The sequence below is a fragment of the Octopus bimaculoides genome, chromosome 18, assembly GCF_001194135.2.
Source record: "Octopus bimaculoides isolate UCB-OBI-ISO-001 chromosome 18, ASM119413v2, whole genome shotgun sequence".
Taxonomy (NCBI): Eukaryota; Metazoa; Mollusca; class Cephalopoda; order Octopoda; family Octopodidae; genus Octopus; species Octopus bimaculoides.
Window position 1 is genome coordinate 3,645,249 of NC_068998.1, and position 17,231 is coordinate 3,662,479.

Sequence of the window (17,231 nt, forward strand, 5' to 3'; positions counted from 1 at the left end):
CCCGTCGCCACCACAGTGCCAGTGCGCCATTAGCACCACCGCCACCGCCACCCTTATCTCTATATACTCTCCATTACTTCCTGTAATATAAAGAAAGGCAAATATGTTCTCACGATTCGAAACGAAGTTGAGGAAATAAACAGAAGGAAACTGGAAGACATTGTGTGTGTGTGTGTGTGTGTGTGTGTGTGTCTATATGTTTATTTGTGTATATGAGCATGATTTTTTTAATGCGCATTTGCATACGTGTATTTGTGCATGAAGCGTATATGTGTACAAGGGTATGTCTGCGCGTTGTTTGTGAATATGTGCTGTGTGAGAGATAGATAGATAGATAGATAGATAGATAGATAGATAGATAGATAGACAGACAGACAGACAGACAGACAGATAGATAGAGGACGAGTGGGGGAAGGAGGGTGACTATACCTAGAAACATTTCTGGTGTTCTTTGTAGAACCGGTTGTTTGGTCATTTTGGAATATGTGACGTGGTTCTCCATTAACAGACTATCAGATTTCTTCTGCGTTTGGTTAATGTACAGACACATACACCCGCACACACACTAACACAAACCCACACACACACACACACACACACACGCACACACACACTGAAACATGCATACATACACGTGCATACACATACACACGCATACACTTACGCGCACGTTTCTATTTAAAAGCTTTGAGAGTGAATTTGGTTGACGGAAACGGTATGCTATATACATACATATGTGCGTGTGTATATATATATATATACATGTATACACACACACGCTCACACATATATAAAACGTTAAAATAAAGATGGAGAGTTGTAAATACGCAAAGCTTTTTTTTTTACAGTTTTATATACAATAAATTCTCTTTAAATTCTTGTGTTTTTGCCGCATAGCTATCCAAGGATACAACTGAACCAATAGGAAGCAACTGGATATCGCACCCTAGGATATATCTATGCAATAGAAACACGTGTCGGACACAAATTTAAAGAGAATACATTATCTATAAGACTGTAATAAAAAGCTTTGCGGATGTACAATCCGCCATCCTTATTTTAACGTCTTATGTGTGTGTGTGTGTGTGTGTGTGTGTGTGTGTGTGTGTATGTGTGCGTGCGTGCGCGTGTGCGTTTTTGTGTTTGTTCTTTACCACTTTCTGGCAACGAGTGTTGGTTCGTTTAAAACCCCGTAACCTAGCGGTTCGACACACGTGACCGATAACACAAATAGACTTTAAACTAAGCACTGGAATCGGCTTGTTCGACTAAATCCTTCAAGGCGGTGCTCCAGCATGACAGTAATCCAATGACTAACAAATAAAACATAAAAGATATACAGAACAGCTTTGCTTTCAAGAATGTTATGTTGTGGATACGACTGTGTTCAAGTCAAGTCTTTTTCTTTTTAATAGTCTTTAATATTTCTCATTTGTTGTTTAGGTTTAGACTGGGTCAATAACACGTCTAAGGTCATTCATTTTATGACATCTTGTAGATTTCATTATCTCAATAAATGACTTGTACGTACGCAGCATTTTATTATGCAACCATTCTTTACAGTAAAGTATATTAAATGTTTTTATAAGTCAGTACCGTGTTCTACTGTGTTAGCAGTGCTATTAAATCACATGTTAAGGCTATAATTTCAACGGAATATCTGTAGAGATAACATTAACAAGTCATGTCTATGAAATGCCAATAGTTTAGCGATGTTTAGTACATAGCATTAGAATGGAAAATTTAATACAATAAACAGTGATTAAACCTCGATTTCCAGAGGTTAAAGGGACTCCTGAATATCAACAGGACAAGCAGTATGAGTCATTTGGGTTTGTGACATGATTGTTATCGTAGCACTTCCGTCTGTGTCACTCGATTTAGTGTCCGGCAAAAGAAGAGGAAATTCGACAACCGGTTAAATGATTTTAAAACAAGCGAAACACAAGAATAAGATGGTGGCAACCGGTTCGTGAAAACCGGCGCAGACCGGGTCCGGCTCAGCACCGTCTACACCACCCGTCTGGAGACTGAGAGTGTGACCTCGGTTGGTCAATTAGGAGGAACGGATGCTGACTGATTAATTATCTTGGTAATGAACCTATACTAATGCTGTTGTCGTTGCTGAGGATATTGATGATGATGATGATGATGATGATGATGATGATGATGAAGAGGAGGAGGAGGAGGAGGAAGAGTTGGAGTAAGAAGAGAAAAGAGGAAGAATAGTCACGATAAGGATAGTGATGATGGTGATGCTTGACGGCGGTGGCGAGGATGCCGACGACGACGACGGTGGTGGTGGTGGTGTGGTGGTGGTGTGGTGGTGGTGGTCATGATAGTGATCATGATAATGATGATCATGTCAAAGGCAGCGATCATGATGACGACGACGATGATGACACCTTACTATAATGGGCTTCATGTCTGTCTGTCTGTCTGTTCTCTCTTCACGGTCAAACGGTTGGACCAACGATCGCGATGTTTTTGGGGATTACGAAGGAGATAATCAGGAAGGTTTTTAGCGAAAAAAAAAAAAAAAAAATGTGGAAAAGTATAATTATTTTGTGGACATTGAATTTTAAATTAACTTGTATTGATTTTTTTGGTAAAAATTCCAGCGACGAGGATTAACTCTGGATTTCCCCACCCCCGTATAGTTCGTAAATTTAGAGGGTTCAGATTTGCGATACTATCCCTTTATTTCCAATCGTAGATGGGCAGATTTGCTATCTTATTATCTATTGCTATCTTATTATCTTATTATTTTGGAAGCGGTGCTCCAGCATGACCACAGTCCTACGACTGAAACAGTTATGAGAATGAAAGATATATAAAACTAATAACCACACACCCTAATAGAAAGAAGGATAGACATATTGTGAATTTTATAACGTGAGGATGAAGCAACGGCTAACGTTTCGGAGAAGAACCTTCATCAGAGGAGAAATGAAATATTTACTGAGTCACTGGATAGCGATAGATTCTTTCCAAATGACAATATTTTGCGAGGAGGAATTATCTTAGCAGTGAAGAATAGGAGAGTATGTTGGGGGTGATGGAGAAGTGAGAGGTCAGTAGAGGGACAAGTGTTAGTGGGATAGCGGAGGTGTTGTTGTTGTTGGTGGTGGTGGAGGTGAGGGTGGCGGTGGCGGTGGTGGTGTTGAAGGCGAAGGTCAACACGAGGACACGAAATCGCAAAGAACGGCAGCAGATTTGAACTGCGGAAGTAAACACGGAAATACTGTTGCTACGTGTGTTTGTGCGTATGTGTGTACGTGTGTGTGTGTGTGTGTGTGTGTTCAAAAGTATCCCCGCACTAACACACAACACACTCACACGCAGACATAGACACACACATACACAAATACCATGCATACATACATACGTTCATACGCATGTATGTATCTATGTATGTGCATGTGTGTGTATGTGTACGTGTACGCGTGTGTGTGCGTATGTGTTTGCCCACCACTATCGCTTGACAATCTGTGTAGGTGTGTTTATGTCTCCGAAACATAGCGGTTCAGCAAAAACGTACGATAGAATAAGTAGGAGGCTTTAAAAAGTAAATACCGGAATCGATTCGCTCGACTAAAATTCCTAAAGGTGGTGCCCCAGCTTGGCCGCGGTCTAATGACTGAAACAAGTAAAAGATAAAAGATATGTATGTATGTATGTATGTATGTATGTATGTATGTATGTATGTATGTATGCATGTGTGTATGTATGTATGTATATATGTATGTATGTACGTATGTATGTATGTATGTATGTATGTATGTATGTATGTATGTATGTATGCGTGTGTGTGTATGTATGTATGTATGTATGTTTGTATGCATGTATGTATGTAACTGACAGGCGGCAACTGTCGCCGGTTGGTACCGTATGTTGGAAATGACTAATTAGAGGGATAAGAAAAGAAGGGAAAAGAGGAGAAAGAATTGTTACTGGATCCTCTGAAATTCGTGCTGTTTGCGTCAGGTGGTAGGATTCATCGGAAGTCGATGGGAGCCTTTGTACGACATGACTAAAAGCTTGTTAATTAAGATAAACAAAGCCACAGGATGACAGGCGACACTGAGAAGATATGTGTGTGTGTACCAGGGGGTGCCGAAAATTCCTGGTTATAAGGGGAAAGGGCTTGTTGGTGGCCCAGCCTTCCGAATTCTTTTACAGAGCTTCGAAAAACTGAAGGACCGCTGCAATAAGTGTGTGAATCTCGAGAGGGGAAGATGTTGAATAAAATCATAATTAACTGATCCTCCTGTGTTTTTCTTTTACTCAAAGTCAGGAATTTTTCAGCACCTGCTCCTATATAATTAGCATTCGGTTACGACAACGGTTCCAGTTGATTTGATCAACGGAACGGCTTGTTCAGGAAATTAACGTGCATGTGGCTGAGCACTCCATAGACACGTGTACCCCTTAACATAATTCTCAGGGAGAATTCAGCGTCACGTAGTGTGACGAGGCTGGCCCTTTGAATTACAGGTACAATTCGTTTTTGCCAGATGAGTGGAGTGGAGCCACGTGAAATAAAGTGTCTTGCTCAAGGACACAACGCGCCGCCAGGAATCGAAATCAAGACCTTAAGATCGTGAGCCAGATATCCTAACCACTAAAGCAGGACTTCGTGTGTGTGTGTGTGAAATAAATGGATATAAATATTAAGAAATTATAAATTGGAAGCAAACATAAAGGATTATTGTTTCCTTATTATTAGAAGAAAAGAACGAAGCACAGAAATATTTGGTTGGCAGAACTTGAAGAGAGGCGGACTCAAATGGCTGGTGCCGTTTTAATTACGTTTCTTTATGTATTGAGTTCAAATTCTACCGAGGTTGACATTGTATTTTATTTTTCAAGGATTAATAAAAATCATAATCAAATATACGAGAATCGACTTTCTAGACTATTTCCCTTTCCACAAAATTTGTGATTCTAGTTTCAGCGATGGAAACCCTGACAGAGTTTCCGAATAGTTATTCTTACTACAAAAGAGAGGAAAAGGGCAAACATAAGGCGGATTTTCCATTTTTTTTTTCATTAATATTCCTGTGTCCCACATAAACGGCAATTGCCTTATCAAAAACCATTCTGTCCCCCAATAAACATAAAAATCTTCCATCTCCTCTTTTTCATTTCGTATCCCTTCTTTCTTTCCCATGAAGTAGGGATCGCTATTCCGACACTCCGCTGGAACCTTTATTAACAACGGGTATTATTTTCACTGATCACCGTATAAATTATAAAGTGTCTCTAACAAAATGGCGAGTTGTGTCTCAGCGTGGTTCAACCGGTAAATGAAATTATACATTTTCTTCAGTTTAATGTCGTTAAATCCTCATATAAATTGTATTTTATATATTTTCCTTCTCTTCTTTTAAATCATTTTAATGGTTTCAGGTTTTTAGAATTATCTGAATAGACCTTCTAACAGAAATAATTATGTTTGTTCCAGAGAAGAAGGGAATGCCTTGAGTCTCTTCTAATATTTATTTCGTTTTATGTATTTATATCGTTTTATCTATAAATCTTGGTGTATTTCTAATGTTTTATTTATGTGTGTTGCTATCTGTTTTCATACATTGCTTTATTGTATTGTCCAACTGTACTAATAAATCGTAAAATAAAACTCAATTTTGGGGAAAAAAATACTTCTCATTATATGTTTGTTTACTAAATGAAAATCAGCGGAAAAAGCTACAACCCCTGACTTAGTCTCTCGATTTGTAAAACATTATAGCTTAAATCTCTCTCAGTTCATACCCTGCTGTCTTAAAAAATATAGGGACACATTGGATAATGTTTTCATAGATATGCATTTCCCGCGTGATAGACAGATTGGTCACATCCGGAACGCCTGTGACCGTAGGTTTGCTCAGTAGGGGTTACTTCTGAATAACCAACAATTGTTTACTTATTTTGAGGGTTCAATATGCAACCAAATGGACGAAAAATTTTTTTATTAAACTGTTTCTCCATTTTTTTTTTGTTTAATTGGAAATAATAGAAATATTGTATGAATATCAAAACAGGAGGTTGAAAAGATTTTTTCCAATCCCGTTTTGATACTCTTTACTCTCTTTTACTCGTTTCAGTCATTTGACTGTGGCCATGCTGGAGCACCGTATTTATTCTGCAAAAAAGGGGTCACACTGATCTAAATTAAAACCTTCCATTAAAACTCCTTAGTTTATGTTCCAAATATTAACTTAATAATGGCAAAATTATTTTACTAAATTCTTTGTTATTTTTGAAATTAAATTAATTGAAGCAAAGGCGCTGTGTCACAGAAATATGGCAACAAAAAGGTTTAACTAATAAATTTTTCTTCAGAATTTCTTCAGTAATATTTCTTTGTTTTCATTTTAGTTTTATTTTGTTTTTTCCATTGCAGCGAAGAATTTTTGGAAGTCTACAATGAGATCTTCAGTAATGACATAAAAAAACAGAAACATGCTCTTGGAAGAATTGCTGTATGGAAATCAAGGTAAAGAAACCATTCTTTTACAGTAAAAATATAGATATGTGTGTGTAAGCTGAGGGCAGCTACTTTGAGTATGTGTATATATATATATTTTATTTTTTTATATTTGTTTTTTGTTTTGGTCATTTGACTGCAGCCATGCTGGAGCACTGCCTTTGGTTGAGCAAATCGACCCTAAGACTTATTCTTTGTAAGCCTAGTACTTATTCTATCAGTCACTTTTGCTGAACTGCTAATGTTATAGGGACGTAAACATACCAGCATTGGTTGTCAAGCAATGTTACAGGAACAAACACAGACACCCAAACATATATATACATATATATATATATACGACAAGCTTCTTTCAGTTTCCGTCTACCAAATCCACTCACAAGGTTTTGGACGGCCCAACGCATAGTAGAAGACACTTGTCCAAGGTGCCACTTAGTGGGAATGAACCCAGAACCATGTGGTTGGTAAGCAAGCTACTTACCACACAGCCACTCCTGTGCCTAGATGTGTATGTGTATGTATGCACATACATACACACACACACACATACATACATATGTATTTATGTATAAGTATGTGTGGCTATATATATCTATCCACACATGCGCTCGCATACAGATGCAAAAAATCAGCTTTCTGGAATCTTTGGTTCTAAAGCCATTCCATGTGTGTGATCTTCAGATACTAAAAATGAATACTCTTAATCGATTTTCGAATCTTATTGGATTCTTGTCTGTGTATCTGTATCTATCTATCTGTGTGTGTGCATATCTATCTATGTGTGTGTATGTCTCTCTCTCTCTCTCTATATATATATATATAGAATGTGTTGTTGTCATTTCGTTTATTTTTCCCCTTTAAAACTTATTTCAGAGTTCCCAAATTACCAATTGCCATTGAAAACACTGCTGCTCTCATTCGTGCAAGTGTGGAACATCGTCAAGATGCCACTTCTGGTCAGACAGACTGGGAATCGAACCACAAACTGAGAAATCTCTACGGATTAGCATTGATTAGGTAATTATTTATAAAGTTTGGTTCATCCTTATCTCTTTCATATGCACGTTTCCATGTTTGCATGGTTCAGAAAGGATTTGTTGTGGCAGATTTTCTATGGCCACATGTTTTTTCCTGTTGCCACTCATCACCTGTTTCCAAGTTAGGTAATATTTTCCCATGGCCAGACATATTTTCATGGAAGATGGGGAACACACAACTTTGCTTGTTTGATGGTGGCACCTGTTTACAACTGTCTTGCTGCATCGAGGCAAAGAAGAGACTAATATACATAGACACATGTGTATGCATACCCACACACACAGAGTGGATTTTATATGTATGTTCATCATCATCATCATCATTTTAAGCTCCTCTTTTCCATGCTTGAATGGGTTCAACAGAGTTTACTGAGGCAAATTCTAGTGGCACTTGCAAGCCTCCTCCTTTGCAGAATCCCAGACTGCAAGTGAGACATCAGCCATGTGAACATACTTCTCTCTAGACCACATCACGATTTTCTTCTGACACGTAAGATAAAAATATGTGATGTGTGGATTCTGTTGGTTGGTCTAGCGCTTTATGTTCTGAGTTCAAATCCTGCTTTAGTCAATTTCACCTTTTATCGTTTCACAGTTGACACATTCGGGTACTGGGGTCAATATTCAATTGACTAGCCCACTAACCCCACCCCCACCCTTTCATCTCAAATTTCTAGCCTTGTTTCTATGTTAGAAAATTATTATTACTACATCTGTTTTTGTTTTCTTTCTATTTTCTTCAGATTCATCAACCACATAACAGAGACAAAACAGAATAAAGTCTATGCACGCTCACTTGTGTCCATTGCCAAAGAGGTATGTTATACATAAAAAAAACAACAAAAAACATTTAATGTTTCTCTTGTAATTATTTTTACATTTATTGACATTATTTATAAAGTGTGCACATGTTGTATAAGGTGTATACATGCTGTATAAGGTGTATACGTGTATAAAATGTACAGATGTTTTTATAAAGTGTATACATGTAGTATAGTGGATACATGTTGTATAAAGTGTATGCATGTGTAAAGTGTATACATGTACAATGTGTATACATGTATAAAGTGTATACATGTATAAAGTGTATACATGTAATAAAGTGTATACATGTATAAGGTGTATGCATGTAATACAAACAAATTTTGAATCAGGGAATTGTATTTCTGGTATGATTTTGGATATGTGATGGTGCTTTATCTTCTACCTTTTACTAGCTTCAGTCATTAGACTGCGGCCATGCTGGGGCACTGCCTTGAAGAATTTTTAGTTGAATGAATCGATGCACATGCATTCCTCACTGTCCCTGGGAAGATCTTCAAACACCTTCATGATCTTGGCCTTGATGTAACAAGCAGAATGGATGGTGTCTTTCTCAACCATGCCCCACACATAATAATCCATGGGATTTGCTATGGGGGGGGGGGGGTTAGGAGGTTAGAAAATGGGGTTGGTGAAGTCATAGAAATTCTCCAACAATCACTACTGAGACTTTTTGGAAGTATGACTGCTTCTTTCTTTCTTATTTTGTCTCTGACAGACATAATGCATCTAGCATTATTTTGTCTAATGTGTTCCTTCTCTAAAAAATATTACGGTGGGATTTGAAGGTGATATGGCTGCTATTTCTGCCAGAGGCGACCACATCAATGCGTCCATAGAATATGGCGTCGATGACCTAATCCATAAAGGGAGATAATCACCAGACTTTTAATATTTTTTTTTCCATCTTGTTTCTCTTGTTGCCTGAATGTCTAAGATTAAACATTGTTTAACCTGGGGCTAATTATTATCAGCCCAACATTTTTATGTTAGAATTATATTTATGGATATTTTTTATTCACAGCTTGGTCTTCCTGAATGGTTGATAGAACTGCGTCACAGTGCCACCCACAACAAGCTGCCCTCACTGGAAATCGTATGTACAGCTGTTGACTGTAGTCTCAAGTATTTACAGGTTGGTTGGCACTTTCTCTCTCATTGACTCTTGTTTACACATCTTTCACTCATTTTGGTCAGGCAATTTGTTGGAGATAGGAGGAGGGGTTTGTAGGGGGTTGGGTGATTATAAGGGCTAGGGGTGTTTGTAGGGGTACCGTTGGTTTGAGGATGACTTACTCCTTTTCTCCTGCCAGTTTTTGGAGCTGTGTAAAATTTTAAGGGTTCCACCTTACCTCCCTGATAAAAATCTCGAGTTCTGGAGCTGATGAACTCTTTGAATGCACTTTCAGCATTGGTTTGATTTTTGAACTCCTCTCGCAGGAAACCATCAAGGTGCTTGAAAACGTGGTAGTCGATAGGATAAAGGTCTGGGGAAATAAGCTGGGTGGGGAAAAACTTTGTAGCCAAGTTCCCTCAATTTCTGGTGCGTCATTAGTGAAACGTATGGTCAAGCATTGTCATGAAGAATGATTGGTCCTCTTCAGTTGACCAGGTTAAAGCTTGTAAGCAATCTCTGTAATGACTAAAGAAGATAGTGTAATAATGGGGCACATAAGTTCTCGATGGAAATCAAGTAGGGTTTCCCGAATGCTTGGGACTCAAAAAACCCAAATCTCTTTGTTTATGTGACAAGTGTGCTACTCCTTTGCATCTGTGTCTTTGGGTATAAAACAATCTTATAAACCATGTTTTATTTTGTTCTCTATTAATTGCCTTAAAATGGAGTATATATTTCTTCTAATATATTTTCAGGAAAATTTCTGGACCAAACAAATCCAACGTGAAGAAAACCAAGTTTATCACGATAAACCATTGAAAGATTTCATAAGGACCATGTTGATTGATTACCAGCAATGCCAGTTTGAAGTAAGACCTGTTTATATATTTATATATATATATATATATATGTGTGTGTCTATGTATATGTGTGTGTGTGTGTGTATATATATATATATATTAGAAAAAATAAGGTACTCAGAGATCTGAAGAATCTATTAGAGTAGATGAAAGTGCTAATATATGATTTATAAAAACATGTGACATATTAATAAAAATCTGTAAATGTACAACCATCCAAATCTTTGAGTACCTTATTTTTTCTAATATATAATACCTGTACATCGCCTCCAAACCTAATAAATAAATATATATATATAGATAGATATATATATAGATATACACACACACACAGACATGCAGGAAGTAAATAGACACCTTTAATTTTCAAAATCTTTTATTTGATATTAATTGGTTGAAGGAGAGGTTTTCTTCTAGCTGCTTGTCCATAATACCCAAGCTTATGCAGATATGTAACATGTTCTTGGACTAACTTCTAGCTGTTTTGCAATGTCAGAAGCCTTCGAACTGGGTTCGTTTTCCACAATTCTCTTCAACCAGCAAAGCTTCCTTTCCGAAGGCCCAGGTCGGCCGGGATGAGAATCTGTCGATTCTTTTCCTTGGCTTTTGAATTGCACTATAATTCTATTAATAGTAGCAAGAGGAATTTGAAGATTTTCGGCAATTTTTTGGCAATTCATTATTAATGGAAACAAATGATATGAAGACTATTTAATTAGGTTTTTCATTTTAATTTTTCTGTTAATTGTTTTCTGTAGTTAATCCAGTCTAAAAGAAGAGATGGCAAACAGAAGCTGAAGCAGTTACTGGAAGGAATGAGGATGATACTGAATGAAACCAAGTAAGTAGAGATGACACCGAGAGGAGGGTGTTTGAATAAAAAGTCTCAAACCATTGACCACAAGGGTCAAGATTCTGGACGTTATTATAGTCTTTTTATGTGTCCTATCTGCCTGGTCCACACGTTTTTGTTTCATGTTTTGTGAACAATATTGTTGATGGTTACAAGATGACAGTGGGTGTCATTCACTGGTCCCCTCTATTTAAAATGGTGAAAAAGGGGCAGGAGTGTCTGTACCACTCAGGTGGAATAAGTACATCATCATCATCCTTCAACATCTGTTTTCAATGTTGGCATTGCTTGGATGGTTTGACAGGAGTTGGCAAACCAGAGAGTTGCACCAGGCTCCAATTTTCTGTTTTGGCATAGTTTTTATGGCTGGGTGCCCTTCCTAATGCCAACCACTTTACATGGTATACTACATGTTTTATACATGGCACCAGCATGATTGCTCTATATGTGGTGCCGGCACAAATGCTCCACATATGGTGTGAGCACTGGTGCTTTTTATCTAGCGCCAGTATGAATGTTGTATAAGTAGCACTGGCATATGTGGTTCCTGCACGGGTGCCATATATGTGGTACCAGAGCTGTTTGAAGATATTGGATATTTTGATTCAGCATTTTCTACTGCTGTGAGTCAAGGTTCTATTCTCCCTTACCTGACTCATCAGTTACCACTTACCCACACCTACCAACTGTAACCCACATGCTACGAATGAACCTTACCCCTTTAGCATTCAAAAGTTGATCTCTAGATATTGAGCTTCGATGATGGAAATGATGAATGGATGTGGTAAGTGGTGAGATACTGTGTTGGAGAAGACCTAACCAGTCCATACAAACGTGTTTTGAATGGATGTAAAAATGGTAAATACGACGATGATAATAAAGATGATAGTTGATCAACATTTCCAGTTTGGCAAGAAAGGGAGATAACTCTGGGCATGATTCATTCTTATTGCAAATCGTCAGTGATGCTGCACCTTATCATAAACAGGCTGAAATAGCAGTAGCCCTTAAGCGGGCGTTTGGAGCATAACATGAACTTCTGATGTATAGTTTCAATGTAGATCACTTTAAACTTTTTTCCTAGTATATTTGCACTGAAATACAATGTCTTTGTTTCAATTAATTTTGAAAAATAATGAGGAATTTAATGAAATAACTGTTATTTAGCTTGTGTTTGGAGCAGAAGGCCTCAAATTTGGGGGCAGGGATTAAGTCGACGCCAATACGCAACTGGTACTTAATTTATCGACCCTGATCCCCTGAAAGGATGAAAGGCAAACTCGGCAGAATTTGAACTCAGAATGTAGGGGTAGATGAAATACTGCTAAGCATTTTGCCCGGTGTGCTAACGTTTCTGTCAGCTTGCCACCTTAGCTTGAAGAATTAATAATGAAAACAACAACTACAAATATATGAATCATCATCATCGTTTAACGTCCGTTTTCCATGCTGGCATGGGTTGGACGGTTTGACTGGGGTCTGGGCAGCCAGGAGGAGGCTGGCAACGGCCACAACCGGTTGGTGCTTTTTACGTGCCACTGGCACGGAGGCCAGTCAAGGTGGTGCTGGCATCGGCCATGTTCGGATGGTGTTTTTTATGTGCCACCGGCACGGGTATCACAACTCCAATTTCCATTTGATTTTCATTTTGATATTGATGTACTTGACTCAATAAGTCTCCTCAAGCACAGCAGGTCGCCATATGATCCAAGGTACTTTTGAATGGACTGGGGCTGGTTATGTGAAACTGGTGTAGGACACATCCATGAACCCACTTTATTTGCCGGGTCTTCGCAGTCACAGCATATCTCCAGAATGTTTAATGTAATTTTTTTTGTATTTTTTCAGTCCTGAATTTTTATCCATCTTACTGGAAGAAGGTTACTTAATACCCTCGGCTGAACAACTGGAAGCCCTTGACATTAGTCCAGCTGGTAGTGAATCTTTCCTTTTAAATCATTTTTTCTTTCTTTTTTTTTTTTGTTTTGCTTTTTATTTTTACTGTTACTTATAAAATTTATATGGGAGAGGGTTTGTCAGTTACGGTCGCTGGTATTTTAGTTGATTGGCCCCAGAAAAATAAAGAGTAAAGTCAACCTTGGAAGAATTTGAACACAGAACATAAAAGATTGTAACTAAATATGACTCTGAGGATTCTAGCAATATGTGGAACTTATACTATATCAGTCAACAGCCTTAACCCATTAACTGCCAGATTTTTTTATCCATCTTCTTTTGGCTTTGCCAGGTATCTTAGGAGTTAAAATAATATATAGTATTTAAATTTTTTGTCTCTCTACCTCTCTCTCTTTCTCTCAATCTCCCTCTGTCTGTCTCTCTCTCTCCTTTTCCATCTCTCCCTCTTTCTCTGTTTCTCTTTGTCTTTATCTCCCTCTTTCTCTCCACCCCTCTCTCTTGCCTTTCTAATTGAATTAAGACCAATAATTAAACATTTCTCCATCTAATTTTTTTCTGCAGAACTCCAGTCCCAGAATGGTTTATGGTTACCAGATAGCCTTGTCCAGTTCTGGAAACCAATACTGCTGCTGCTACATACAATGAAATTCACTCCTGTTGTGGTCAAGAATTTAATGGTCATGGTTTGTGCCAACAACAGTGAATCTCTGTCTGCAAGACTCACAGCTGGTTGGCTCATGGCGATTTTATTCAGCGTCAACCAAGCAAGTAAGTCTAACCTTCCCCCCTCACTTTCTCTTTTGCTCTCTCTCTCTCTCCCCTCTATGTATCACTTTATCTGGGTTCAATCCCACTGTGTGGCACCTTGGGCAAGTGTCTTCTACTGTAGGCACAGGCATGGCTGTGTGGTAAGAAGTTTGCTTCCTAACCAGGTAGCTTTGGGTTCAGTCCCACTGCGTGGCACCTTTGTCTGAGTGGATTTGGTAGATGGAAACTGTAAGAAACCTCTGTGTGTGTTTCTATGTTTGTGCCTGTTTGTCCCTCACCACCACCTGACAAACAGTGTTGGTGTATTTACATCTCTATAACTTAGCAGTTAGGCAAAAGAGATCAATAGAATAAGCACCAGGCTTAACATAAAACACAAAAAAAATAAGTACTGGAGTGGATTCCTTTGATTGAAAGTTCTTCAAGGCAGTGCCCCAGCATGGCCACGGTCTAATGACTGGAACAAGTAAAAGATGACAGATAGAATATAAAAGATATAGCCCTGGGCTGACCGAAAGAACTTGCAAGTGGATCTTGAAAATCCTTCGTGTGTGTGTGTACCCTTGGTTTTGCGTCATGTGATTGTTGTAAATAAACAAGTGGTATTTATCATTTCCAGTCTTTGAGGAATATGTCTGGCTGTGGGGTAATATTACCATATTTGTGGCAACAGAGAAAGCATCAGCCCATAGAAAATCAATCTGAACGAATTCTTTCTGACCCCTGTATGTTGGGGACACAGTATTTCCAATCTGTTAGCCTTCCTGCTCCCCTTCTTTCTTTCAGATCAGATGAAAGACGACCAAAACTCATTGTACAACACACCCTGTACGTTACCATGGAAATCCCTTGTCGAACAAGCTCTTAAAGTACCCACGAAATACCCTCTACATCTGGCCCTCTGGTGAGTTTTAATCATTTTTATCAGTTATGAATCTCAAACAATATCCCTGCTAAGAGGTAATGGCTGTGAGGCTGAGAATTTCAAGCCTTTGTACAACTACCGGTGTTAGTGCCTGTAAACAAGGTACGTAACTCTCTTAAACTCCCAGATAAGACGGTGCTCTGGTGTATCGACACTCTTCTGCCTCTAGGTTACACACTCCACCTGTTCCACTGTGTATATGTATGTGTTTGTATTATATATATATATATATATATATATATATGTATATATATATATCTCAACCGTGACTGCAATCTTACTTGGTTTGACATGTTTGACAATATATCTTCATCATCATCGTCGTTTAACGTCCGCTTTCCATGCTAGCATGGGTTGGACGATTTGACTGAGGACTGGTGAAACTAGATGGCTACACCAGGCTCCAATCTGATTTGGCAGAGTTTCTACAGCTGGATGCCCTTCCTATATATTCAATCACATGCAAGTAAAGGAGTAGATAAATGAAAGAAAGAGGCATTTAGCATATTTAGTAGTAATTGCACATATTATTATTATTTAAAACTGTTTGATTTGGCCCTTTGCATACATATATGTATATATATATATATATATAAATATAATGTATATACATGTATGTTTATATTGTTCTGATGATTTATACAGGCTGTTGACAGAATGCGAAGGACATTTCCAAGAGAAACAACAGAATCACCTGTTGGAGTTGATTAATATTTACCTGTCTCAGAACTTGACAAACAGCTCCCTTGATATTCCAAACGACACCAATGGGGAATTAACCAATGGTAGAGGCTACCACACTGTCGATGGTAAGTAGACCAAACGTTTCCTATCCCTTAGATACCATAATGTTACTTTATTATCAATGGTGATGGTCATGTTGGGAGTGGTAATATATATAACCATGTATTGTCAGATTTTAGTTGTTGCTGTTTATAACAAAGTCAGTCTTTAGTTCCCAATGGTACACATGCACAAGTTATATTCTATTTTCTCCTTTCCAGATGTTATCCAAAATATCCAAAATTCTACTCAACCGGAATCTATTTCCACACCTCTCACATCCTGGGAAATTTCTACAGGTAATTATTTTTTGATTTCATCTATTAGATATTGGTCGATGGAATTTCTAATGGGGCTGAATGTGATGATCCTGAGATTCAGCCGTCCAGATATATGACACCTTCAACAAATTGATCCCCATAATGTTCTCTCTCACATCAAATGGTTTGTCATTTCCTGTGCAATCTGTTCCCCAAATTTGTAGATTCTGATGGTCAACATCGTTTAACGTCCGCTTTCCATGCTGGCATGGGTTGGACAGTTTGACTGAGGACTGGTGAGCCAGAAGGCTGCACCAGTCCCTAATCTGATCTGGCAGAGTTTCTACAGCTGGATGCCCTTCCTAACGCCAACTACTCCAAGAGTGTAGTGGGTGCTTTTACATGCCACCGGCACGAGGGCCAGTCACACAGTACTGGCATCGACCACGCTCAAATAGTGCTTTTTATGTGTCACCTGCACAGGAACCAGTCCGGCAGCACTGGCAACGGCCATGCTGGAATGGTGCTTTTTTTATGTGCCACTGGCACGGGAGCCAGCCAGTGGCCCTGATATAAGAGATGGGATTGTAATGGCTGGAGAACCTGTTAATCATTGACCTGATAGCTTAACCATGTCTAATCTGAATCTAAACAAAAACAACAGACATTATTAACTGCAATATTTTTTTCCCCCCCTCTTTCTCAGACATCAACTGGGAAAACTACTCCCTAGGCTGTATGCCATACCACAAACTCTCGTTTTCAAACCTTGAGTTTTATGATATCAGCGACCTTCCAGCCAAAAAGAGGAGAATGTTTGACAATTATTCCGAACACCAAATTGCGTAAGTTTGTTTATAATTACTTTCCTTCTTTTTTTCTCTTTTTTATTTCTTTATTAAAACATTTTGAATGACTTATGGAGTTTTTGTCTTTTATTTAACCATTCTCTGACTGTCTTTTACTTGATAGAATGGTGTATATTCTATAGGTAGTGATTGGTTCTGTTTGCTAAATTGTAGTTTCTGTTTGATTTTGTTGTACATCTGTGCTGTGCCTGGCCTTTCAGCTGAACGAATTGACCCCTGTATGTTTTTTTGTTTCTTAAGCCTGGTACTTATTCTGTTGGTCTCTTTTGCTGAACTGGTGAGTTATGGGGACGTAAACACTATCCTGCGTTCGATTTGTTCGACTAAAGGCCGTGCTCCAGCATGGCCACTGTCGAATGACTGAAACAAATGAAAGAAAGAAAGAATCTAACTCATGCTAGCCTAGAAAAATGGACGTAAAATGGATGGATGGATGAATGAACGAGCAAAGCTGCGTGGCTAGGAAGCTTGCTTTTCAAGCAAATAGTTCAAGGCTCTGCCTGCTATAGCCTTGGGCCGAGCAAAGCCTT

The 17,231-nt window shown here is 38.4% G+C and overlaps 2 protein-coding genes across 2 annotated transcripts in view; one reads left to right on the plus strand and one right to left on the minus strand.

The window, feature by feature from the left end:
- The window catches only part of LOC106880593 (uncharacterized), a 36,223-nt gene extending 35,775 nt beyond the window's left edge, over positions 1–448 (minus strand). Inside the window, exon 1 of the mRNA XM_052974511.1 lies at positions 430–448. The gene's annotated coding sequence lies outside the window, so the exon portion shown is untranslated. The remainder of the gene's footprint in view (positions 1–429) is intronic.
- A 4,784-nt stretch (positions 449–5,232) lies between these two features.
- The window catches only part of LOC106880594 (ribosomal biogenesis protein LAS1L), a 13,052-nt gene continuing 1,053 nt past the window's right edge, over positions 5,233–17,231 (plus strand). Inside the window, exons 1-13 of the mRNA XM_014930600.2 lie at positions 5,233–5,305; positions 6,407–6,499; positions 7,364–7,507; positions 8,271–8,343; positions 9,374–9,484; positions 10,222–10,335; positions 11,085–11,167; positions 13,028–13,113; positions 13,658–13,864; positions 14,651–14,768; positions 15,435–15,598; positions 15,794–15,871; positions 16,539–16,677. Coding sequence (XP_014786086.1) covers positions 5,274–5,305; positions 6,407–6,499; positions 7,364–7,507; positions 8,271–8,343; positions 9,374–9,484; positions 10,222–10,335; positions 11,085–11,167; positions 13,028–13,113; positions 13,658–13,864; positions 14,651–14,768; positions 15,435–15,598; positions 15,794–15,871; positions 16,539–16,677 — 1,442 coding nt within the window. The 5' untranslated portion in view covers positions 5,233–5,273. The remainder of the gene's footprint in view (positions 5,306–6,406; positions 6,500–7,363; positions 7,508–8,270; positions 8,344–9,373; positions 9,485–10,221; positions 10,336–11,084; positions 11,168–13,027; positions 13,114–13,657; positions 13,865–14,650; positions 14,769–15,434; positions 15,599–15,793; positions 15,872–16,538; positions 16,678–17,231) is intronic.